Here is a 26,418-nt window from a genome sequence, read left to right on the forward strand (position 1 = left end):
CTTTCAGACCAGGAAATGGAGTGAGACCTGGTGCAGTTACAAATCGGAAGCATTTGGAAAACAAAACAATTCCTTGCTGCATTAAGGTAATCCTAGAAGATTGCCATTTATTAACAATTTAGAAGTTGGTTAATAGGGTTGCCAACTGGTTTCATATTATAATAGGTTAATCTGGTTTTGGCTTTATTCCTATACTTGAATGGACTTGTAATTCTGATTTATTATCGGTTTCCCTAAGTAAAGCAGAACAACTTTTATATATCAGAACTTTCCAAAACTAACCAGGGAACCCTACAACCCAGTGGCGTACCTACTTTGGCTGCCACCCAGGGCGGAACACCCCCTTGTCTCCAGGTGCATTCCCCCTGCCCTTCATCCTCTGAACAAGCGGTGCCCCTTGCTGCCTGCACCCAGGGCAGACCGCTCCTACCGCTCCACCCTTGGTACACCAGATTTATGTCCTAGATACATGATTTATATGCACTGTTGACTCAGTATGTACGAATATGTCTGATGTGTATTCATTGAAGAAATCCTGAAAACCTAAGTAGGGGTAGGGTTATTAGCACAGGTCTAGGAAGCATTGCCATTCATGCAACAGAGTAAAACTAGAGCAGAATTATCTTGTTGTTTAGGACATGAAGGGAATTATTATTAAGCTATGTTAGCTGTTAATGTGACAGTTAATGTGCACTGTTAGTTAATATGGCACCTTTGCAGTTAAAATGTGATCATTTCCATGTTAATGGCTAACACAGAGCATGGTAGAGAGTGGTCAGAGACTGGGTTGGGCCTATACCTTACAGCCAATGCAGAGGTATTTATCAATGCTTTATTAATACAGCAGAGAATGTAGTACAGTTAATATCATGTGAATCAGTGTGTCCCTTTGGCCTTATGATCCCTTCCCAAATGTTCAATGCCCTGGACTTTCAATTTCCCTCCTGCGTCCCCTGCTTGCTTATTGGAACGCCCCCTCCAATTTCGATTCCTCCCTCCAGACACAGTTTTCCCCCAGTAGCCACAGTCTGCCCCCCTCCAAACAGCCAAGGCCCGCCCCCTGACATGAAAGCCCAATCCTCTACAACCAAAGCCATCCCTAACATAAAACCCTATCCCACCTCAGACCCCTACCTTCCTCCACCCCTGACTTCCAAGAAGCTACTGCACGGACGGCAGCGTTCTCTATTGCGGCTTGGGTCAGCACTTGCCTCCTAAATGGTGCCTCTTTCCCCTAGTGGTAGTATTGTGGTACTGCCTTAATGCACCTTAGTAACTACCCCTAAATGAAACTAATACAATAATAAAGAATAAATAAATATATGTTAAAAGTTTCTAATAGTTGAAAGCAAAATGTTCTAGTATCAAAGCTCCATAAATTCAATTTTAGAGATATTTTTTCTGTACTTGTTACCTTTTTGGCAGGTTAGAATTTTCCTTTGCAGCTGAAGGCACATGATGTTGAGATGGTCAGCCTGTCCATACTTCAGAAACACTTTTCGAACTCCCATCTGAAAAACACAGAACAGACAAAAGAGATCGAAATTGTAGTGGAGTATATGAGCAAGGCAATAGGAATGGATGTTCATTAGTATTTAATTATTTTTAAAATCTATAGACCACCTACAATCTAAGCAGTTTCCAAATCAACCTACACAAAATTAAATCAGCAAAGCACAACAGTACAAATACCACACAAATTAAAAATGTAACAGTGCTACTTCATCCATCCCTTCTGAGCATTCCCAACAAGACTTCCATTATGACAAAAAAGCTTCCACAAAAAAACTTTGTCTTCAGTAGTTTCTTAAATTGCAGCACACCGGCACATAAACGTAACCGACCTGAAAGTGCATTCCACATCTGAACTCCTGCTATAGAAAAAGTTGAAACACGATTGTAGGGGACTAATCAGAATAATGCATTTTTGCAACAAGATCCAAACAAAGTCATATGTATTCGGGAGGCAAGTCTATATATGGGTGCATGCAGTTAAATACATGTTGAGTGGATAAGTGCTGCCATAATTGGCAGTTAAGTGCCATACAGGTCCTTACTAAGCAGCGGTAAAAAAGTGGCTTGTGGTAGTTTGGATGCATAAAATTGGCATGTGCTGGTCAACTTTTTACCATGGTTGGGAAAAAGGGCTTTTTAAAAAATGGGGGAATAAATGACCATACACTAAAATTAAAAGTAGCTTGTGGCTATTTACTGCCTGAGCACTTACCACCACCCATTAACCTAGAGGTAAGGGCTCATGCGCTACTCGTATGGTAATCAGGCAGTGCAAGCCAATCTGGATGCTCTGCTGATTACCACTGGGAACGCCATACATGGTAGATAATAGAAAAATATTTTCTACCATGGGAAACAGCATGCACCAACTTTGAAACTACTTCAGGATGCCTGTGGTACCCCCTGCTGTAGGTTCGATTAGCCCTACCGCTGCTTAGCAATAGGGTCCCATAATGCACTACATTCTATGGTACAAAGAAACATGTAAGTGCTATGGTGCATAACTGCAAGCGGCTGTTCATATGGGCAGAGAATGGCAAGCCATGGGCGTGATGCCAAGCAATTTGTACACACTTAGGCATGACCACTTACAAAAGCCATTAATCTGGCATAAGTGACTGCACCTAACGTTTGGCACACTAACGTGGGTTAACACTATTATTCTATAATGTATTAGGTATTGTGGCACCTAATTTTACTGGGACAGACCGAAGGTCCATCAAGCCCAGCATCCTGTTTACAACAGTGGGCAATCCAGGTCACAAGTACCTGGCTAGATCCCAAAACAGTACAATACATTCTATGCTGCTTATTCTAGAAATAAGAAGTGGATTTTCCCCAAGTCCAATTTAATAATGGTCTATGGCCTTTTCCTTTAGGAAGCCATCCAAACCTTTTTTAAACCCCGCTAAGTTAACCAATTTTACTACATTCTCTGGCAACAAATTCCAGTGTTTAATTACACATTGAGTGAAAAAATATTTTCTACGATTCGTTTTAAATGTACTACTTTCTTATTTCATTGTGTGCCCTCTAGTCCTAGTATTTTTGGAAAGAGTAAACAAGATTTTAAGGATTTTATGTTTTTATTGTATGTAAATTGTTTGTTACTAATTATGTGTTTCTTATGTAACCCACCCAGAACTGTGGATGGAGCAGGATATAAATCTCTTAATAAATAAATAAATGGGGAAGCAGTGAGGGTAGAGAGTAGGAGAGAAAGGATCCACAAAGGGGGAGCAGAGAGCTGCTAAACTCTCATGTGAGTAGTGAAAGAGACAGAAAAACAGAGAGGAAAAGAGATGCTGGACCTGTGGGGAAGTGGACAAAAGTCAGAGAGCAAGAGAGAGAGAGAGAGAGAGAGAGAGAGAGAGAGAGAGAGAGAGAAAGAGAGAGAGAGAGAGAGAGAGAAAGGAAGGAAGGGAAGGAGGCATGTTGGCCCTGGGATGCTGGGTACAGGAGGAAAGGAATTAAGAAGCTGGACATGGGAGGGACAAGGACATAGAGAAGAGATGCTGAGCACGTAAGGAGGTACAAGAAGACAAAAAGCATTGCTAGATACAGAAAGAGAATAGGTACAGAAACACAGACTCTAGATAGGATGGATAAGGAATGCAGAAAGAAGATAGATTTTTGAAATAGAGAGATGAAATATTAAAAGAAAAGAAGACCCCAGAAAGAAAGTTAAGAAAAAAAAACAGAAAAGCAGAAGAGAGACACTGGGACCAAAGCAATGCTCAAACAACAGGTATAAAAATATGGGGTTTTTTTCTAGGCCGGCAGTGCACTACCACTGCTTTGTAAAAGGGCCCGTAAAAATGACAAAAACAAAGCAAAACAAAAACATGAGAAAAAGAGCTGGGAAGATGCAAAGAAAAAAATGCAAACATAATAGAAGATGAAAACAAGAGAAGTAAAAATAAGAGAGGTCAGAACAATCTAGAAATAGAAGGAGCACAGGAAAAAAAGTTAACCCAAAGTGAAAGAAACATGAAACAAAATATTGAATAAAATTGTGGCAAATAAAATAAAGAAATTAAAAAAAGGAAAGATAAAAGATTTAAAAAGGTATTAGGGAATAAAGAGATGAAGAAAAACATAAAGTAATACAGTGGCAGGAAAACATTTGTATTTAAAGTTGCTAGCAGGCTCATCATAGTAACAATCATTAAATTAAACAAACAAAAGGCAGGATTTGCATGAGAAGTACATTCATTTTTAGGCTCCTACGTGTCTCAAGTGAATATAATATGGAAATGAAAATGAATTGCTTTGCAGGAAAACAAATCAAGCGTGGATATCAACGTGAGATCCCATCATTCAAATCAATCAAACTCATGTAAGTGTGTCAAATAATTATTAAACCATAGTTTCCTGATTAAAACAATCTGACATTCTGTTGTGTGTATTTGAAAACAATATAACAGAGAGGTCAATATTCAGCAGGACTTATCTGGGTAGGAATGTCTGCTACCCAGGTAAGTCTCACTCACTGGATCCATACCTGGATTTTCAATGGCATTATCCAGATAGTCGATAATTGTATAAAAGATGCACACCATCCCTCAGATTCTATATAGGTGGTCTCTAGGGCACATGTGCATGTAAATTAATTAGTTAACAAGATATTAACAATCAATAATTGGGGTTAATTGGCAACAATTTGCATTTGTGCTCACATCTGCCCTTGTTGTTATTCAATAACATCTGCACCAAACTTTTCTAGCATGGAATTCAAAAGGGCATGGCCATGGGAGGGGGATGGGCAGATCAAGGGGTATTCATAGAAGTTAGGTGCAATGCTATAGACTAATGTGATTTGTGCACCCAATTCCCAAAAATTAGGTGCCAGTATTTATGGTTTCTATATATCAAAACATGCTACTTGAGCTAAAAGCTGAATTACGTGTGGGAGATAATCAGCCTAGAAGATGTTACAGCTGATTTGAAGGAAACCTACAAGGATGTTTTCGCTGTTACCAGAGGAAGGTGGAAGTTCTATGTGGACTGTGCTCATTAAGGATTGATTGACTTGACTACTATCCAGCTTATAATCGAAAGAGAAAAACACCTATATTTCGACCCAAATCGGGAGATGGGCGTTTTTCTCGCAAAGGCGCCCAAATCAGTATAATCGAAAGCCGATTTTGGGCGTTTCCAACTGCACTCCGTCACGGAAACGAATAAAGTTGATGGGGCGTGTCGGAGGCGTGTCGGAGGCGGGACTGGGGTGTGGTTATCAGCCGAGGAGAGATGGGCGTCTGTAACTGATAATCGAAAAAAAAAAAAAGGCGTTTTTACCGCAATTTTGGGTCACTTTTTTTGGACCCTTTTTTTTCATGAACAAGTCCCAAAAAAGTGCCCCAACTGCCCTGATGACCACTGGAGGGAATCGGGGATGAGGTCCCCGGATTCCCCCAGTGGTCACTAACCCCCTCCCACCCAAAAAAAAAAACACTTTAAAAACTTTTTTCCCAGCCTGTATGCCAGCCTCAAATGCCGTACCCACCTCCATGACAGCAGAATGTGTTCGATCCTCTCACAGCCTTTCCCTGGGTCAGATGTGGCTCTCGGGTGCACTACAGGGTCACATCAGCATTGCATTGTGGTAGGTGTAGGGTATTGGGCTCCGTGATCTCATTAGCTTGTGTTACAGTCTCACGATGTTGGTAGTTGGTAGGCTCTTCTCCCATGGTGCTTTTCCCCCTGCCTACTGGGTCAGAGTGTGCCCTGTTGTATTTCCTGTTGTAGTCCATGCGGTAGTGACCATTTTTGTAAGCTAGTTTTAGTTCCCTTTCCTGTGTTAGCCACGTTAGACAACTTAGTTCTTACTTTGAATGGGGCTGAAAGAGGGCATTGTACAGCATTCTGCCAGCTCTGACCTACTGCTAATCTCAGTATCAGGGAGACTCATTGCCAGTGGGGCACAACCTCTGTTCTGCAGTTAACTGTGAGTAAATGTGCTTATTCCAATAAAGGACGTTTTCAGAGAGATTAGTCTTCAGATGTCAACTGGTGTGCCAATGTTATACAGCAGCAACAAGTCTTAGAGGCCTGCGTGTATGCAGGTCCCTGGAGCTCTTTTAGTGGGTACCGCAGTGCACTTCAGCCAGATGGACCCAGGCCCATCCCCCCCACCCATAACACTTGTGGTGGTAAATGAGAGGCCTCCAAAACCCACTGTACCCACATGTAGGTGCCCCCTTCACCCCTAAGAGCTATGGTAGTGTTGTACATTTGTGGGTAGTGGGCTTTGGGGGAGTGGGGTTGGGAGCTCAGCACCCGTGGTAAGGGAGCTATGCATGTGGGAGCTTTTACTGAAGTCCACCGCACTGACCTAGGGTGCCCAGTTGGTGTCCTGGCATATCAGGGGGGCCAGAGTACTACCAATCCTGGCCCTTCCCACGACCAAATGGCGCGGATTAGGACGTTATTGAGCTCTGCGTTTTTAGTTTCCATTATCGCTAAAAAAATCAAACGCCCAGCTCAAAAACGTCCATTTTTTCGAAAATACGGTTTGGCCCGCCCCTTCACGGACCTGTTCTCGGAGATAAACGCCCATGGAGATAGGCGTTTGTGTTCGATTATGCCCCTCCACATACGCTAAGTGCCTATTTTTTTTTTTTTATAAAATTCTTTGATTTTTGAAGATTGTGTGAATAACACCTAGAGGTGCATTATTAGTAGATATATCATATAGATTAGCACATTCATTAAAACATTAGTTTTTGAAATTTAGAGCATATTGGTAATATTTTGATGTGCATGAGGTTTTTATAGGAGTTAGTGTTAAGACTGACTTATTTGGTTCTGAGATTTGTGAATATTTATTAATAGATAGATGTTAAGTTAAAACTTGGGTGTTAAGCTTTTGAAAAATTTTTTTGATATATATAAAAATACATAAGAGAGAAGACCTATGATTGAGAAACCCATCCACCCTTAATGGTGCTTTTTTAAGTACCTTGCTTGGGTAAGTTTATTATCTCTGAGGACATCTCTCTATATAAAATTGGAGTTATTAAAGTAAAGGTATCACCCAGAACCGTAATAGATCAGTCTTTCTACTATAGCAGCTCCAGTAGTATGCTTTGATATATAGCTAATTAGAGTTTGCATACTTACTAATATTAGAGTTTGGGATATTTTGATTTAGTATTTATGGTTTCAGTAGGCATAAATGCTGGTGCCCAAAGTTAGACGCAAAACCTGTGCTAAGCTGGTATTACTTAGACGCTTAGTACAGAGGGTCTTTTATACAAGTACTAGTTTAGAGTGGATATTTCCAGTGCTTATCTTTCAGCACCATTTCCTGAATCTGGCCCCATATGTGCACACAAATACAGCATTCAGCAAAAAGTGCATATGCATTGGGTGGTCCTGGAAACCACATGTGCTTCCTATCAGACCCCTATCAGACTTCACCCATTACAAATTCATGCTATCCTCCTTCCAGTCCTCTCTATTCCTTGCCAAACAGGAATATTATTCCCAATTAACCAATTCTCTTGGCTCCAACCCTCGTCGCCTCTTTGCCACCCTCAACTCCCTACTTAAAGTACCCTCTGCTCCCACCCCTCCCTCACTCTCTCCTCAATCACTAGCTGACCACTTCCGCGATAAAGTGCAGAAGATCAACCTTGAATTCACTTCCAAGCCTTCTCCTCCCTGTGACTTCTTAACCCACTCCCTCAACCAACCTAACCCGGCCTCTTTTTCCTCCTTCCCTGAGATCACCGAAGAGGAAACTGCTCGCCTTCTTTCTTCCTCCAAGTGCACCACCTGTTCCTCGGATCCCATTCCCACCAATCTGCTTACCAACATCTCTCCTACAGTTATCCCCTCAATCTGTCACATCCTCAACCTCTCTCTCTCCACTGCTACTGTCCCTGACACCTTCAAGCACGCAGTAGTCACACCACTTCTCAAAAAACCATCACTTGACCCCACCTGTCCCTCCAACTACCGCCCCATCTCTCTTCTACCCTTCCTCTCCAAATTACTTGAACGTGCTGTCCACAGCCATTGCTTTGACTTCCTCTCCTCTCAGGCTGTCCTCGACCCGCTTCAATCTGGCTTTCGCCCACTACACTCGACAGAAACAGCACTCTCTAAAGTCTGCAATGACCTGTTCCTCGCCAAATCTAAAGGCCATTACTCCATCCTCATCCTCCTCGACCTATCTGCCGCCTTTGACACCGTCAATCATAATTTACTTCTTGACACACTGTCCTCATTTGGGTTCCAGGGCTCCGTCCTCTCCTGGTTCTCCTCGTATCTTTCCCAACGCACCTTCAGAGTATCTTCTAATGGCTCCTCTTCCACCCCCATCCCGCTCTCTGTTGGGGTTCCCCAAGGATCTGTCCTTGGACCGCTTCTCTTCTCGATATACACCTCTTCCCTTGGCTCGTTGATCTCATGTCATGGTTTCCAGTACCATCTCTATGCCGATGACACCCAGCTTTACCTCTCCACTCCCGACATCACAGTTGAAACCCAGGCCAAAGTTTCAGCCTGCCTTTCCGACATCGCTGCCTGGATGTCCAACCGGCATCTGAAACTGAACATGGCAAAGACTGAGCTCCTTATCTTTCCACCCAAACCCTCTTCTCCTCTTCCCCCCACTTTCCGTCTCTGTTGACAACACCCTCATCCTCCCCGTCTCTTCAGCACGCAATCTCGGAGTCATCTTCGATTCCTCCCTCTCCTTCTCTGCCCATATCCAACAGACAGCTAAGACCTGTCGCTTCTTCCTCTATAATATTAGCAAAATTCGCCCTTTCTCTCTGAACAGACCACCCGCACCCTCGTCCACTCGCTCGTTACCTCTCGTCTTGACTATTGCAACCTTCTCCTCGCTGGCCTCCCGCTTAGCCACCTATCCCCCCTTCAATCTGTCCAAAATTCCGCCGCACGTCTTATCTACCGCGTGAACCGATACTCTCATATCACCCCCTCCTCAAGTCGCTTCACTGGCTCCCAATCCACTACCGTATACAGTTCAAGCTTCTTCTATTGACCTTCAAGTGCACTCAATCTGCTGCCCCCCATTACCTCTCTACCCTCCTCTCCCCGTATGTTCCCACCCGTAACCTCCGCTCTCAGGACAAATCACTCCTATCTGTACCCTTCTCCACCACCGCTAACTCCAGACTCCGCCCCTTCTGCCTCGCAGCACCTTATGCCTGGAACAGACTTCCTGAGCCCATACGCCATGCGCCCTCCCTGCCCATCTTCAAGTCCTTACTCAAGGCCCATCTCTTCTCCCTTGCTTTTGGCGCCTAACCACCTTCCCCATTCCTGTTACCTACACTGACTACGTAGTCTGTTACCGTTAGATTGTAAGCTCTCTTGAGCAGGGTAGTAGTAGTAGCAAAAGCGATGCGCATGTGAATTTTGGCAAAAAAGATATGCTCATATGTACAATTGCTATTAATAGAACCTAGAAGGGAAAGAAGATGTTTCTTTCAACTTGGAACATTGGTGTTTTGCTGCTGGTTAGTGTCTCAGTGCTGCTTGATGTGTCAGTCCCAGACTATCCACCCATCTGACCTCATTTGACTCTCTACTGTTCCTTACCATTCACTCCTATCTCCTATACACCTTTCCTACCACATAAACTACCTGTACCCCTCCCCCTCAGCCTTCCTACCTGCACCCTCCAAAGTACTCTTTCTCCAGCAATCTATGTGGTATTGGCTGTGTGTGTGTTTGTGTGTGTGTTTGTTTGTGTGTCTGAGAGAGAAAGAAAGAGAGAGTATGTATGTATGTATGTATGTATGTATGTATGTGAGAGAGGGTAAATGAGTATGTGCATGTGTGTGTGAGTGTGTTTGTGTGTGTTGTGTTCCCTTGGGTGCCTCTGCTACTGTCTCTCTGAGGGCACTGGGTTGTGTTCCTGCATCTCTGATTGACTGTATAAGAAGCTGACTAAGGTTAGGCAGCAATTCTTAGATTCTATAATATGGCACCTAGTTTGTGTGCCAAAATTTGGGTGCATTTCCAAGATGCATGCGCAAATTAATTGGCTAATGGGCCAATTAATGTCACTTGGGTGCTAACAACAAATTAATTGGTACCCATTAAAATTTGTGCACACATCTGGCTGTGCACTATTCTATATGGTACATAACTCTAATAGAATGTAACTCAAAAGGAGACATGGCCATGGGAGGGGCATGGGAATGCCAGGGGCATTCCACAAATTTAGGTATGTTCTTACAGAATACTGCCTCAGTGCGTCTAACTTGGACACCAGCATTTACACCAGGTTTCAGCAAGTGTATGTCTGGTACCAAAAGTTGGGTGTGGGAATCAGTATTAAGCATAATTCTATAAAGGGTATGTGACCTTTATAGACTCACGTGTAGTTGTAATGAAATATATATATATATATATATATATATATATATATATATATATATAATTCTTCACCAATTACCTATAAGGTAATACGATAAGGATATGTAAGAAAAAGGGGAATTAAATATTATATTTGTTAAATTACATTAACCTGCACTGCAAGGCTTAAGGACATGCAGAGCCGTAGCGAGGGGAGCTGACACCTGGGGTGGGTCGCCGCTGCGCACCCCCCCCCCCCCGGGTGCAGCACGACACACCCTCCTCCCGCTGGAGCGCACCCCCCCAGAGCGCATACCTCCCCCCCCGGAGCGCATACCTGCGGCGAGGGACGGGCGGGAGGGCCGATCCGCCCCGACTGCAGGTTGCTGGGGTGTGTTGGCTCCGCGCTGGTTCACTGCTCTCACTGTCCCGGAACAGGAAGTAACCTGTTCCGGGGCAGAAAGGGCAGTGCACCAGCACGGAGCTGACACCCCCCAGCGGCGTGCACCCAAGGCGGACTGCCCCCCACACCCCCCCTTCCTAAGCCACTGAGGACATGTGCTATGAAAGGACATGTGCTCTGAACATAAATAGCATACATTTTACTTTTTAAAAAAGTTTATTTACACTACAGGTAATGTAATAATGTTACAAGAGAGAGGTAGTTTTTAAGAATCTTATCACAAGCGGAAATGTGCTTCAAGATATCAAGTCTGAATTATAAATTATGCTGGATATTGTAACTCACTTGGCTAGAAGTTGGTGGCTGGTTGGAGTGAAGAAGGAATCCTTGCTGGAACAGAAGTTTTTTTCTGCAAAGTTGGTTGCTGGAGCCTGGAGAGGAGTCTTGTCAAGATGAGTGTGTTGTCCAGCAGCAGGCAGAGCGAAGAGAGCGACCGGTCAGGAATCCATTGAGCCCAATGTCCAGAGGAAGAGAGAGCCAGCCCAGAGCAGCAATTCCAGCTCCTTTTCTAGTAAAATGGTCTCATCTATTTTTAGTAACTGGCTTTTTATATAGGCTGAGGTCAGGTGGGGTGTGCTTGATCCAATGGAAACTGAGGGATAGCTGAAACCTGGTTTCATCTAGTTTTGAGATGGAGCATGGTAACAGGTCACATGTTCAATGACATCATAAGACTTTCTGCCTGGACATCTGCTGGTCCATTGTCTGAGAGTGATTGAGCATAGATGGGCTTAGTCTTTGTCTGAGAATAGGTGGAGGTATAGACTTTTGTTAGTTGCTGCTGTCTTTGGAGAGGTGTTGATAGCCTTAGGTATCCACCCAGCTAGTTCATGTTCTCAGTAGTTTTCCAGAGGGAAGGGGGGAAGTAAAGTCTTTGCAGCTGCATCTTATATATATATATATATATATATATATATATATATATATATATATATATATATATATATATATATATATATAATTGTATCTGATCCAGCAAAATCAATAATTCTGATAATTAACCTCATATCATGCTACATAGTGACAATTTTTACCAGTGATGATATTTGAGAGCAATGTATAGAATCCCTCTCCCAAGTAGACATGGTGGTATTCTACTCATTTGCATATGTATGTAAAGACACATCTGCATAAATTACAATGATATGGCTAAGCACTATTCTGTAAGTAAACAGATATCACATGGTTTTCAGCTCAATAAGGATAGATCAAATGGGCAACTCTGGTTGGATCAAATGGGCAAGAATATACTTTCAGATTTAACATTCCCTGATATCTCCATATTAAAGGATGGCAGGGGGCATGCGATGAAGCTACAATGTAGTAAATTTAAAACGAATCGGAGAAAATCTTTCTTCACTCAACGTGAAATTAAACTCTGGAATTTGTTGCCAGAGAATGTGGTAAAGGTGGTTAGCTTAGCAGAGCTTAAAAAAGGTTTGGACAGCTTCCTAAAGGAAAAGTCCATAGACCGTTATTAAATGGACTTGGGGAAAATCCACTATTTCTGGGATAAGCAGTATAAAATGTTTTGTACATTTTTGGGATCTTGCCGGTTATTTGTGACCTGGATTGGCCACTGTTGGAAACAGGATGCTGGGCTCAATGAACCTTTGGTCTTTCCCAGTATGGCAATACTTATGTACTTATATTAGGTGTATATTTAGATACTTTATTATCTTTAAAGTCTCTTGTTGATGCAGTTGTAAAATCTTGCTTTGAGATGAAACATTTTTTGATTTTGGTTCAAGCAGTGATCCTCTCTAAATTAAATTATCATGATGATCATGGGGCAAAAGAGATCGGATCACATTATATCTACATTGATCAACTTCCATTGGTTAACCATTGAAGCCCGAATTATTTTTAAGTTTGCATGTTAGGTATATAAGATGTTCAATGGTATACATGCAGAATACTTATTTCCTTTCTTTTCATTTCCATTATCTCCTATTTCATTACGTTCTATAGATTCACGCCTTCTTTATTTTCCATCATTTGTAAAAGTAAGATTTAAGAAATCTCTATCGACATAATTTCCGTATAAGGCAGTTTCAACATGGTGTTCATTCCCACTTGCTATTAGAAAGATTAATTCTTTGCTACTGTTTCGAAAACAATTGAACACTTATCTGTTTAAAATATTTCTGCGTCAGTGATAACAACTTTTTTGGTATCTGTTTCTTTTCATTGTTGTGTAATTGTTAATTCTTGTGTTATTCGCTTTGAATCTTTGACTGGGAGTTGGAAGACAACAAGTACTGTTACCATTACCAGTACCATTCTTCAATAGCATGTTTTTTTGTAGATGAGCATTCACATGGGCATCCTCTTGAATCTAGATGTGAGCATTTACTCCAATTCTATGGTTGGTGTGTCTTTGCACCTAAACATATATGTGAATATATAGCAGGTTAGATAGTATTCTGTAAAGAACTCAGGCTCCCACTTTCCTTTAGAAAATAGACACCAAATAGGCAGCTATATGTGAGGTATCCTTTTATAAAATCGTCCCTCACATGACCAAGAATGGAAATGGATAAATGATTGAATTTATTAGGCAATGCTACTCTGAGGAGCGGTTAGGGAGTTTTGGATACAGCAGTTATTCACTTTGACAGGATTCTGCAAAACCTTTCATTTACTATTTTGTCAGATTATGTCCCTTGTTCTTTTCCATTGTTGACTCATTAGCCCCACCTCCCTGTGATGTCACTGACAATGAGGTGAAGAAGCAGAGTATATTTTGTAAGTAATTTAGTTAGTGCGGACAGTGGTTGTAGAGTGGGTAGATATGCAAAGGAAAGGATTAGGTCAAGGAGGAGGCCAAGTAGTTTCACTTCACAATCAAGGGTTTGACAGCTGACTGCAGGGATTTAGGCCTACTGAGCAATGAATGTATGTAAATGCAAGGTAAGTTTGGAATAAAGTGCCTGCTGTTTATATTATGATAGTTGAAAAGTCTTACAAAGGGCTGTGTTTACTAAGCCACGCTATAGACTTGTTAGCGTTTTTAGCACATTCTAAAAATTAGTGTGCACTAATGCTAGAGTCACCCTTAAGAATATATGGGTGTCTCTAGCGTTAGCGCGTGCTAATTTTTAGTAAACAGAGCCCTAAATAGTTACCTGGAAACCCTAAATAGTTAATAAAAAACTTTCTCTGAAAGAAAGAAATTCAAGGACCAAAGGGATCTGTAGTGGTGGTGACTGGTCAGGTATTCTCAAGCATTTCCAGACCTCTCTATGAAATATTCCATTGGCAATACTGGAGAGAGTCTCTCATTTGTGTGGTTGATTAATCCTACTTGTCTTCAGATATACAAATATAGCGGTTAAAATGTGTTGTTTTTTTATCAACACACTGCATCATTTTAGATAGAACATATCTAATTCTGGTAGTATTTTAGAAAAGGGTCTACTTTCATAGATACGTTTCTAGAATACATGCAAGAATGCAAGTGAATGCACCAGTTGCATGCAGCAGGAGCAACCATTTTACATATGTTAACGTTTAAAACATCAAGACATGCAATTTGGCAACATACATTTCTAAGGGAGATAGTTATCAACATGGGTTACCATTAAGACCTGTTATTCTACTGTTAACCAGTAACAAGGTTTCACTGTATGACATCTGTGGTAAAATAGCACATTAGTGGTAAAATAACACATTTTAGTGGTAGCCCACATTGATAACAATGCACTTAAGTGTTGGCATTAACATGGGTAAGTTGGCTTTCAGAACCTTAAAGTTAAGTGCAAACACACAGACATGCAAGGCTGCTGAGAGGGGGGGGCGGGGTGGGGGCAAAATTCTCCGATCCCGGGCATCCTAGGGGAGCCTGGTTCTGGGGTCAGGCCGCCAGTGCTGCAGTCCCCAGTCTCACCTGCCTGCCTCCACGGCTCTGGGCCCCCTTCATTCAAAGTGGCAGTCGCAGATCGCGTCTGTTCTGGTCTTCCCTCCTTGTGCCCCGCCCTCACAGAAACCGGAAGTTACATCAGACGAGGGCGGGACACAGGGAGGGAAGGCCAGAAGAGACGCGATCTGCAACTGTCGCTTTGAATGAAGGGGGCCCAGAGCCGTGGAGGCAGGCAGGTGAGACTGCGGACTGAAGCAGCGGGGGGAGCGACGGGGGCGGCAGTGGTGGCGGCAGTGGGGGGGGGGGCGGAGGCGGGGCGGCAGCGGTGGGGGGGGGCGGAGGTGGGGTGGCTTTGCACCGGGCCTGGCCTAGTCTCTCGGCGGCCCTGCAGACATGTATGTTTGCTATTTTGGAAACTGACACATGTAAATGCTCACAATAAACTACAGAGGATACACTCAATCGGCACTATCAATTTAAAAAAAAGGGGGGGCAACTCCCCTCCCCCAATCCCTCCTGTAAAGCACTGTTCGAAGTGATCACTTTCACAAAACCTATAGGTACACAGGAGGAACTGTAAATCTTGGCATTGATCTCAGTGATCACAGACATGCATTCCATTTCTGAAATGAAGAATACACGTCTTTTTTGGTTCCACTCAGTCCTTTGCAAACCTGCTCTCTTGCCTTAAGTATGTAGTTCAGATTTATACTCGTAAATTCTGGCTTTCTAAGATTGGGTTTTCCACATTTATTTGGGGTATACTTTTCAATGCTGATTATTTACATGTGTAAATTATGACTAGAGCTTCTACAGTAAGGGTCATAGTTGTTTCAAGTATGAAATAATTGGAGAATCCAATGTTATTGTTATTCTAATTCCTGTAAAGGCAAACCAAATGCGAATTACAGTCATGACTATTTTGTACTCAACCAGCTTCACATACATCTGCCTCAAGATATGGAACACTTTACCGGAAGCTCTCAAATGACTGGACAACTACTTAGCATTCCAAAAACACATGAAAGCCCACTTCTTCAAACAATCCTTCTCTGAAGACCTCCCTATAAACAAATCAACCAACACACAATGGCACCAGATCTCAAACAGGAACTGTACCAGACAAGTGCCAACACATAACAACTCTGAAATTTGCATAACCAAAGTAACTGGTAAGCCATACTGAACTGATTTCCTATTGGAAAATGTGGGGTATAAATGCAGAAATAGATAAATAAAATTATGAAATCATCATGAATTTAAATATTACATTTAATTGTAATCAGTTTTAAGCTTTAAAACTTTAGATACATCATTAATCATTTGCAAGACTTCAATCCTACCTAGCTTTTTTCTTCTCCTCTCTCCATATTTTTAAAGGTATAGCATGTGGAATTCATATGACTTATTACATTGTGGAACTATCAACATAAAGTGTAGGTGGGATGTAGGCAGTATTAGTTTATTCTCAGTAGGCGTCAGGGGGATTCTGTGAAATAGTTCTGCATTTACAAATGGCAATTTGTTGGTGTGCTGGCAGCAAAAATAGCTTCCCACAGAAGACAGAAGTTATGCATTTTCACTTTTTATTAATCCTGCTAGTTCCAAGGGTGTTTATCGTATCTAAGAGTAAACTTATCTGGGGGGGGGGGGGGGGGGGGGTAACTTCGAAAGGTTTATGCAGGGCAGGGCATAGGCACATAAAAGGTGCCTATTTAATAAGGGTTATACATAGGAAGCTGTTTTAAAAATGACATAAATATTTATTAGGATGAGGAGTTCATAAGTATACATGGATAAGCTGATACGTAGATTTTCACCCTAGCTATGCTTTCAAGTCTAAATGCCGAATATGTGGCACAACTTTATTCTCTTGATTCTATTTATGGTGCGAAAATTTCTGCGTGCACAATTGCGCATTATCATGAGATGCATGGGTAACTAAATTGGCTAATGAGCCAATTAGTGCCAATAATTGGGCATGCAAAATCATTTATTGGTGTTAATTGTCAACAATTTGGATTTGTGCATGCATCTCGCTAAGAGCTATTCTATAAAGTTCCACACATAAATTTTATAGCACGCAACTCAAATGAGGTGGCCATGGAGGGTCATGGGAGGGTCAAGGGCATTCGCTAAAGATGTGTGCAGTATTACTATATACCAGGGACCTGTGCCTAAATTATGCACCAGGATTGAGATACTGTTTAAGCAATACCTCAAAGAAGTCCTAGTTATATCAGAGTCTGACAAAATATTGCTATATTCTTATTATTATTTACCAAAAAATGTTCAAGTTTCACAGAGAGATGGCGAGAGCCAGATAAATTGGCCCCATTAGAATCTTTTGATTTAATTAAGTTTTTAGAAACATCTCAGGGTCAATTTTTTGAATGAGGCACCCTTCTGGTTTCTTTTGTGAGTGAAATGGATAAGATTGAAGTAATGCAGTCTTTTTTTTAAGGACTATTTATTTTGTGGTAGAAAGATACAGATATTTCCTGATGTGGCATGAGCTACACAATGACGGAGGAAGTCCTCTTTGAGTTTAAAGTCTCGTGTACTTGCAGTAGGGGCAACATTTTTTTGAAGTTCCCCCCCAAGTGCATTTGAAGTTATCTGATTCAATCTATATATTTTTTGAATCTGATCAGTTAGAGTTTTTTGTTAGGAAAAAATGTTGAATAATTTTCTTTTATATTGTCAGTTAGACTTGGCTTTGTATTTGAAAGGGTCTTACTTAATTTAGGTGCTAATGAGTGTGAAGATGGTTTAATCTTTGCAGATTCCCTTTTAGATATTTTTCCTTAAATGCATATCTCTACCCTTCCCCTGATGTGGACTTGATTTTTTTTTTTCTTGTTTACATTTACTGGATGTAAACTATTGCTATTTGAAAAATAAAAATAAATAAATAAACACTTATGCAGTCAGCATCTGATGCAAGAATCTGTAAACAATACACAGGCCCACTGCCCAGTTCCTGAACTTCTCAGTGACACACTATCTACTGATGCTTAGGTTTGATAAGAGGATCACTGCCCATTGATGCCAAATGTTACAGAATGAGATGAAGCCTTCTTCTAGGGGAGGACATGTCATGCTTGTACACTTGAAGGTCATCACAGCCATTTTTTTCACCATAAGTACATAAGTAATGCCACACTGAGAAAAGACCAAGGGTCCATCGAGCCCAGCATCCGTCTAACCCCTGGAAACTACCAGACCACTCTGGTGATAAGCTAGTCTGCCATCTCACTCTGCATTGCTATGTGCTTTATTTGGGAGAACCAATCAATAGTTTACCATTCGATTATCATTGTTGAACATCCTACATTTGAGCCTTCCCTATTCCCGTCCTAAACACGCTCCCTTGCTATTTGGACAAACTGCAGTCTAGAAAGTCCACATTCTGCCTTTCAAAAATTGAGGTTTGGATGTTTGGCTGATGGACTTTTTGGGGGCATTTTGGGATGTCCATCTGCTTTGAAAATAAGCGATATAGTGTATTTTATCTTTGAAATAGGCTTTGTCCCTATAGTGCATGTCTGAATTCAGTCATGGTAATGTGACTGCATTGGCTAAGTTTGAGAATAATTCTCCATTTGGGAATTGAAAAATCTAATGCATACCTGCTCAGGCTGCACATAAGCACACATTTTCAAAAGAAACAACTGCAATGAAGAGACAAAAATGTAATGGATTATATGATTCCATGAGCATTTTTACAATTTGTGTTGGCTGCTGATTTATGGAGAAATTAAAGCTCTGCTGGACCAATAAAATGCAGGCCATCAGGTCTTAATTTATTACTCTAATAAGAGCAGATAGTCCTGGAAATACTCCCTTTTCTAGAAGGTGCAATGGGCAAAGAATTTTCAGAAAACTCACCTAAGCTTTTATCAAAGCAACTTGTCTTTAGCTTTGCAGAATCTGTGAAATCTGCAGCAAATACTAAGGAGATTAGTAAAGGTATTTCATGCACTTATCCAACTGAAATATGCTCGCTGAATATGAAAGCTATAAAGCTTTGATTGTGGAACTACCACGTAAGGATCTGGCTCAGATTTTGTATCGAAAGTGTTTCCTTAGAACAGGAAGAATACATGCTGCAATTCCTGGATAGCAAGTTGGCCCTTTCAGATGCTCTGGTCTTGGTAAAACATGCCCATCTCCCACAAAATGTTAATAAAATTACTATCTTACAAACAAAAGAATAGTATGTCATGTAACAAAGCATTACAGTAGGATGTTGAAACATGGTGCAAATGTATATGCCTAAATTAGGTGCATAGTCCAGTTATTCTATAACAACGCGTGTAAATTTTAGGAATGTCCCTGTTACGCCCATGACCTACCCATTTCTGCACCCATTTTCAGATTGCATATAAAGTTTAGGCGCAGATCTCATGCCTAAACTTATGCACATAAATGCCAATCAAATCTAATTAGTGTCAATAATTGCTTGTTAAAAAGCCAATTATTGGCACTAATTAGCTCGTTATTCAATTAAAGTGTGTGCAATTTTTGACAAGTTTTATAGAATTAGGTGGATAACAGCTAACTGGCTATATCGTGCAATATGGCTGGATATCTGTGAATATTCAAGTGCTGGCTGGCCATGTTTAGCGGGCTAATCGGACTGCATAAATAACAGTCCTATCTTTGCCCACTATTAACTTAACCGGCCAATGCTGAATATTCACATAGCCGGTTAAGATAGAGCCAGCAAAAAACGACCCTCAGATATCAATGCCAGTCACCGGAAACAGCCCAGCATTGAATATCCGGGTTTAGCGCCAGCAGCAGAAGCTAACCATGTTCCCAGCTGAATATTGGGAGGTCTGTTTGATTTTATTTTTTTAACCTTGTTTGTCTTCTTCTGTTAGATGAATGTGTACTATCCTATTGGATTTTTTGGTGTTCTATTTTCCTGTTTTATGTTATATGTTTTTAGTACATTGTAACCATGCATTGGATTTTGCAGTATATCACGTCTTTTTAAACATTGAATATTTCAGAGCACTTTAGTGAACCAGATCCTTAATTCAGTTAAAGCTAGAAAATTAACTATATCATGAGGATTAGTAGTTTATACCATGAGGTGCTGAAGAAGGCTCCATCTCATGTTTTCAATCATCTTCCCAACAAGACAAATAAAAGTCTCAAGGCCCAAGCCCTCATTTGGATCCACCAAAGGTCTTAACCCTTACCACTTGGGTGTACTTGTACTTTTCCACCCCTTCAAGATCAGAAAAGGAACAGAAGGAAAGTGGCTTCATTGCTCATAGCATTTGAACAATCCTTTCTAGAGTACTGGCTTGAAATGTGAATTGTGCATATATGAAGTTCAAAGTCAGGAAAGCCTGGGGAGTGACAAAGCTGCAGAAGTAAAGTAGGTTGCTTACCTCCTATGCTGCTTCCTTGCTCCTAGCAGTCATGGAGAAAGGGGAAGGACCATGGTGGATGCTTGTGAGGAGGGGGGTCAAGTGCTGAGGAATGGATATTTCAATGTGACCCCCCAACCCCTCCACAAACAACAGAAACACATACAATTATGTGGAACAACGGTACCCTCCCCCTGACAAACCCCCAACACCAAAATGGCAGCACTGATTGCTCATGCAACTCACATACTCCCCAACAAAACAATAACTAAGCCACACTCAAAATCCACCTTCTGCTACAGAGGGGAAGAGGGGTTCCTCAGACCTGAGAGGGGGGAGGGAATCCTGAGACCAGAGGAGGGGGTGCTAAGGCCTAGCACACTTGGAGCTGAGAAATACTATGAAGGGGAGGCTTCCTCCACCCAAGCCCCAAGCATGCAACCAGGAGAACCAGGAGAGCCCAGGCCTGTGGACGGAGGAAGGACCAGAGCCCAGCAGCGCTTGCTGAGGAGCCAGCTCACCCTGACTGTAAGTCCTGGCCATAACATTCCTAAGCTGGGTGAAGAACAGGGGGCAAGAAGGCAGGGCCCGGGTTCCAGAGCAGGGTTCTCTGCATCCAGTATCAGAGGAGAGGTGGTGGAAGAGAATAGCGGAGAGTCTGAAGAGGACGTTAGTGAGGAAGAAGAGGAGGAGAAGGAATCCAGGCCTAGGGCCTGGCAGAAGAAAGAGGCCCAGCATATGACTCCTGAAGAGGTAATTAGATCAGTGAAGAAAATGAATCGAGTAGAAGGTGAAATAGAGGTACTGAGGAAGCGGCTGAAGCTAGCAAAAACTATGTGTAACCTGGCTTCCACTGGCCCACGAGACAAGTATGTTAAGGGAGTTGAAGCACTCCAGAAGCGGCTTACAGCAAAACAAAGGCAGCTGCAAAAACTAAAGAACTGCAGAGATAATCCCCTTCGTGAGGTTTTCCTGAACAGGGAACGCATGCAGCAGACCCAGACGCAGTCCCAGATCCAGCAGGAAGCAGAACCCAGAGACACACAGGACTCCGTGGTTCCAGACACCCCAGAGGCTATGCTGGAAGGGACAGCAGGGGAAGAGAAACAGCAGCAGCCAGAAGGAGGGAAAGACAAGACTGACACAAATAATTCCCAGTTATCACCAGTATTTTATTTCCTACAGGATTCCCAAGAGCTAGGTGCTCCATCCACTTACCAGCCTTGTAGAACAGAGGCTCCTAGTCCAGTTGTGGCAGGTACTGTGGATAAGGAGGGGCTCCAGCACTGCATGCAGCAAGAGAGCCTGGCAAGTTTGGAACACAAAAGAGCTATGAAACTGAAAAAAATTCAAAAACGTCCCTTATACTTAGAGAGCTGGCAGGGCATAGCCGAACCCACAGAGAAGAGCTCAGGTTTGCTGGGAGAGACAGAGAAGAAAGACAGCCTGGAGAATCAGAACAGTTTGAATGCTGAGGAGAATCAGAACAGTTTGAATGCTGAGGTAGGAGAAGAATCACTACACACTGAGCAAGTACAGAAGTTACCAGGAACAACGGGAGGGAAAGTAGAGCAAAAACAAGGGGTTTTGCAGATGGAGACAGAGACTAAAGAGGATGGGAAAGTACAGGAATGGAGTAGTGGAGTACTACAAGAGATGGAAGAAGCTGAGAGCAAATATGGTGGACAGAGGGCGGGAACATCGTGGGAACACCACAGTCACTCATGGACAGAATTGATAGGGCAGACCTCTGAGCAGGGCTGTCCAAGAGCTGCCATCCAATCTCAATCAGAAGTGCTGATGACATCATGGGGGAAGCTCAGTGACAGGCAGGGGCTCCCAATAGATTCTGCCACTCAGAAACAAGAAGAAAGAGCAGAAGGGAGCTTCTCAGAAACTCATGCCCATCAAAGCAGGAGTCCCAGAAAGGAGAGAGAGAATTGTGGAGAGTGTCAGCTGCACCAGGAGGCGGAGCCAAGACCCAGATCGAGTGAGACAGGGCATGGAGGAGAGTGTCAGCTGCACCAGGAGGTGGAGCCAAGACCCAGACTGAGTAAGACATTGCCAGATACAGAGAGAGTACATGAAGGAGAGTGTCAGTTGCACCAGGGGGCGGAGCCAAGTCCCAGACCCAGTAAGACAGAGCATGGAGGAGAGTGTCAGCTGCACCAGGAGGCAGAGCCAAGACCCAGACTGAGTAAGACAGTGCCAGATACAGAGAGAGTACATGAAGGAGAGTGTCAGCTGCACCAGGAGGCGGAGCCAAGACTCAGACTGAGTATGACAGTGTCAGAAACAGAGAAAGTGCATGGAGGAGAGTGTCAGCTACAAGAGGAGACAGATCCCAGACCTGGTCTGAGTGGGACAGTTGCAGAGCAAGGGAACGAGTGCTGGTTGGGAACAGCAGCAACTGGCAAAGGACTGGAAGTAGAATATTGCAGAGGGGGAAGAGACAGAAACAGCACAAGTGAACTGAACATAGTGGGGTTAGTGGACATGGGAGAGGAGGGAGGGGAAGAGAGGGGGAGGGGAGGAAGGCAGGAAGGGAGTGGGGAAGGGGGGAGCATACTGGTATCAGCCCCTTTATCCTTTGCAGCAGTAGTACGGGGAGGAGGGGCAGAGACAGGGAAGGAGGAGAGGAGGCAGGAGTCAGACATGGAGACAAGGGGAAATCCATTTTCTGGTCCGTTGCGGGGTCCCGGGAGCGGTGTTACCCCAAAACGTCGAAATGTTGTCCAGCTGCGTTGGGTGGGCACAGGGGTAGCACCACCTAGAGAGGTTGTTTTAAGAATGGTATTCTCCCTTGGCTTTATCCCTGAAGATTTGTATGCATGCATACACCCTGTGGGAATCCCTGAATATGATATTAGTTTCTTAACAGGGCGAGGTTTGGACCTGTTTTGGGAAAAGTACACAGAGGTGCAGCATCAGGGTAGATGGGTGGATTTTAAGGCTGTCCCCATCAGTAGACAGGACGCAGTCCAGATTACCATTTTGGTACGTAATGAATCTCTTATGGCTGCAGACCTGTCATACTGGTTGGGACGGTATGCCGAAATTAGGACCCCATTAAGCAAAATACCAGACCAGAGTCGTGTGTGGGCGGGGGGGTGGAGTGCCCTTGTAAAATTAAAACAGGCAGGCTATGTCACCCAACATATACCTTCAGCCGCATACATTGGAAGGGATCGAATTCAATGCTTTTATGCAGGACAACCCAGACAGTGCTACAGGTGCGGATCTTTCCGTCACTTAAGCATGTCATGTACAGTGTTAAAGTGCTCGCGATGTGGTAGTACAGATCATGACACCAGCGACTGCACTACCATACGCTGTAACCTGTGTGGAGGCTTGGGGCACCCTTTTAGCAAGTGCCCACAAGCATCGCACAATCAGGTAGAGGAAGAGAGGAGGGGGGAGGAAGGGGCACAAGCAGAAACTACAAGGATACAAGGACAGAAGCGGGAAGCATTAAAGGGATTAATGGATAAATCAAATACCACTATTCATACAGAGGCAGGCACTAAGGGAAAGGGAAAGGGGGAGAAAAGGGCATCAGGTTTGGATCACATTCAAAGAAGGGGTATTTGTGAAAGGATGGAAGAAGGAGGTGGGGAGAAGGGGGGAGAAGAAGGGGAAGCATGGACCCTGGTAGGGAAACATGGAGGGAAGGGGGGTCGGAGGAAGGAGGGGAGGGGGCTAGCCCGAGCGGGGAGAACAGATATTCTGGAGAAGAGCCAGAGTAATCGATATGCAGTGTTTCAGGTTTCAGGTGAAGGAGAGGGTGATCTTGAGATGAATCCACCCCAAAGGGAGGTTTTGGAGGAGAAGAGGAGGGAGGGGAGGGGAGCAAGGAATGAATCATCTGAAAGACTTAACAGAGAGGAGCCAGCAGTGTTACCCCCCAGTCTAACATCACATCCTACTAGTTTAACGAAGGGCCTCATGCAGGAAATAGAGGAGGGTAAGGAAGGGATGAAAGGGGAAAGGGCTGGTCCAGAGGAAACCAAGAAAAAAAAGGGTAGAAAGAAAGCCGGGGAAGATGACTCAGAGTGGGAGGATTTGGAATTAGAAGAAATTATAGAGGATCCTGAAGAAATGATGGGGGCAGGAATATCTGTGAAGAGGGATTGCGGTGAAGAGATGAGGAGGGGTAAGAAATTTAAGAAATAAACCATGGCTGCCTTGTCCTTAATCTTTGCAACTCTGAATGTAGCCAGCATAAAGGCAGAGAGAACTAGATTTGTCGCCTTTAGCGATTTGACCCAGTGCAAGGTAGACTGCATCCTGTTGCAGGAGACTCATTTGGATTCTTTGCAGCTCCTGCACCGGGCCAAGAGAGATTGGAAAGGGGGGCCCTCATTCTGGTCTCTGGCCAAAGAAAGATGCGCAGGGGTGGCTATTCTTTTTGCCACCCGAGAAGTGGAGATTACGAGGGAAATAGAGGTGGAGATAGGGAGGTGTGTTGTCTTAGACGTTTTCATTAGAGGGGTAGCAGTGCGAATCATTAACTTTTATGGGCCCCAGATTAGTTGGGAACGCAAGCAGCTGTTGCTCCGGGTGAAACCGTATTTATATACAAGCAAATTGGTGGTATTTGGAGGAGACTTTAATATGGTCTTACAGCAAGCAGATAGAAAGGGGTCCAGGCGTCAGGTGGGTTATGACAGCCTCCAGCTGGCAGCAATTGTAAAACAGGCAAGACTGGAGGTGGCGGGAGGGAAGGGGTTCACTTTTAGAAGGGGAGACACGGAGAGCCGTATTGACTGGCTCTTTGTAGGCGGGTTGGCTAAGTTTCAGGGGCAGCCGAATAGATGGACGGAATATTCAGATCATGCCTTAGTTTCCACAGTCTTAACAATATGCGAAGGGGCGCAGAAAGGCCCAGGATTTTGGAAACTGAGTGCAAAGTTATTAGAAGTAGAGGAAAACAGACAAATATTTGAGGGTTTTTTAGCAGACCAAGAAACACTATGGGAGGTGATGGATGATAAGGGAGCCTGGTGGGACATGGTAAAGGGGCGAGTCAAGGCCCTTTTCCGGTCCCTAGCCAGGAAGCAGAGTCTGGGGTTACAGGCACAGTGCTGTCGTCTTCGTAAGCAATTGGACCACGCGGTCTCCAACCATCTAGAGAAGGGAGAGATAGAAGCTTTGCAGGCCCAGTTGAGGCTGTTGCAATATGATCGATACGCTGCTTTGCTTCTGGAAAGGGAATATGGGCATCGGTATTCCCCGGATCCTTTCCAGAATTGCAAGGTAGCAGTAGGACACAAGGTCATTTATGCTATGAGAGATGAAGCAGGGCAGCGATTGACGAACCAACGTTCAATCGAGGCCAGGGTCATTCGGTTTTACACCCAATTGTGGGGGAAAGAGAGCTTGGTTTCTAACTTCATGCTATCATACGTGCAGAGTGCCCCAGGCTTGGAAAAGGTTTCGGAGGGGGAGATGGAACAACTGCTTAGGCCCATTACCACAGGAGAGGTAGATGATGCTATTGATACGCTATCAGCACGTACAACTCCGGGTCCCGATGGGCTGACCCCAGAGTTCTACAAAAAATTCCGTGTGGTCCTGATTCCAGTGTTAGCTGCAATTTTTAATAATTGTTTGCAGAACGGGCGTTTGGCCCCTTCACAGCAGTGTTCTATTTTGGTTCTCCTCGCAAAGAAGGGAAATCTGGAACTTATCGAGAACTGGAGACCCATAAGTCTTCTGAATGTAGATAGGAAAATAATGGCCAGGATTATTTACAACCGCCTGGCTGGGGCAGTGGGTGGTCTCTTGTCCTCAGCACAGTTTTGCTCGGTGAAGGGGAAAGGGGCAGTGGAAGCAGTTTGTACCATCCGTGAAATAGTGGAAAGGAGTCAAGGTGGGACAAAGGGAAAGTATTTGCTGACCCTTGATCAGTCTAAGGCTTTTGACAGGGTGTCCCAGGAGTACCTATGGCTAGTGCTTCGGTGCTATGGGATACCCGACCAGTTTATAGGGTGGATCCAGACTTTGTATCGCAATGCAAGGAGTAGCACTCTAATAAATGGTTGGGTGGGCAAGAGCTTTGCAGTGAGGTCAGGGGTACGGCAGGGGTGTCCCCTCAGCCCCTTGCTGTACGTCCTTTCCTTAGATCCTTTCCTCAGAAGGTTGAGTGGAGGGTTTAGCGGTCAACTAGAGGGCATCTCTTTGGGTTCACACACATGGCGATGTGTCGCCTACGCAGATGATGTCACAGTAGTAATCAGTAGCAAGGAGGAAGCCGAGCGAGTTCAGACCTGGATGGCAGAATACACACAGGCTGCGGGGGCCCAGATAAACCAGGATAAGAGCTCCGCAATTTGGGTAGGACAGGGCAG

At 43.6% G+C, this 26,418-nt stretch overlaps 1 protein-coding gene across 1 annotated transcript in view; it reads right to left on the reverse strand.

Moving 5' to 3' along the window:
• Positions 1-26,418, reverse strand: part of MYO16 (myosin XVI) — a 481,895-nt gene that overhangs the window by 81,731 nt on the left and 373,746 nt on the right. The window contains exon 28 of the mRNA XM_030202479.1: positions 1,415-1,511. Coding sequence (XP_030058339.1) covers positions 1,415-1,511 — 97 coding nt within the window. The remainder of the gene's footprint in view (positions 1-1,414; positions 1,512-26,418) is intronic.

The sequence above is a fragment of the Microcaecilia unicolor genome, chromosome 4 (genome assembly GCF_901765095.1).
Source record: "Microcaecilia unicolor chromosome 4, aMicUni1.1, whole genome shotgun sequence".
In the NCBI taxonomy this organism is placed as follows: Eukaryota; Metazoa; Chordata; class Amphibia; order Gymnophiona; family Siphonopidae; genus Microcaecilia; species Microcaecilia unicolor.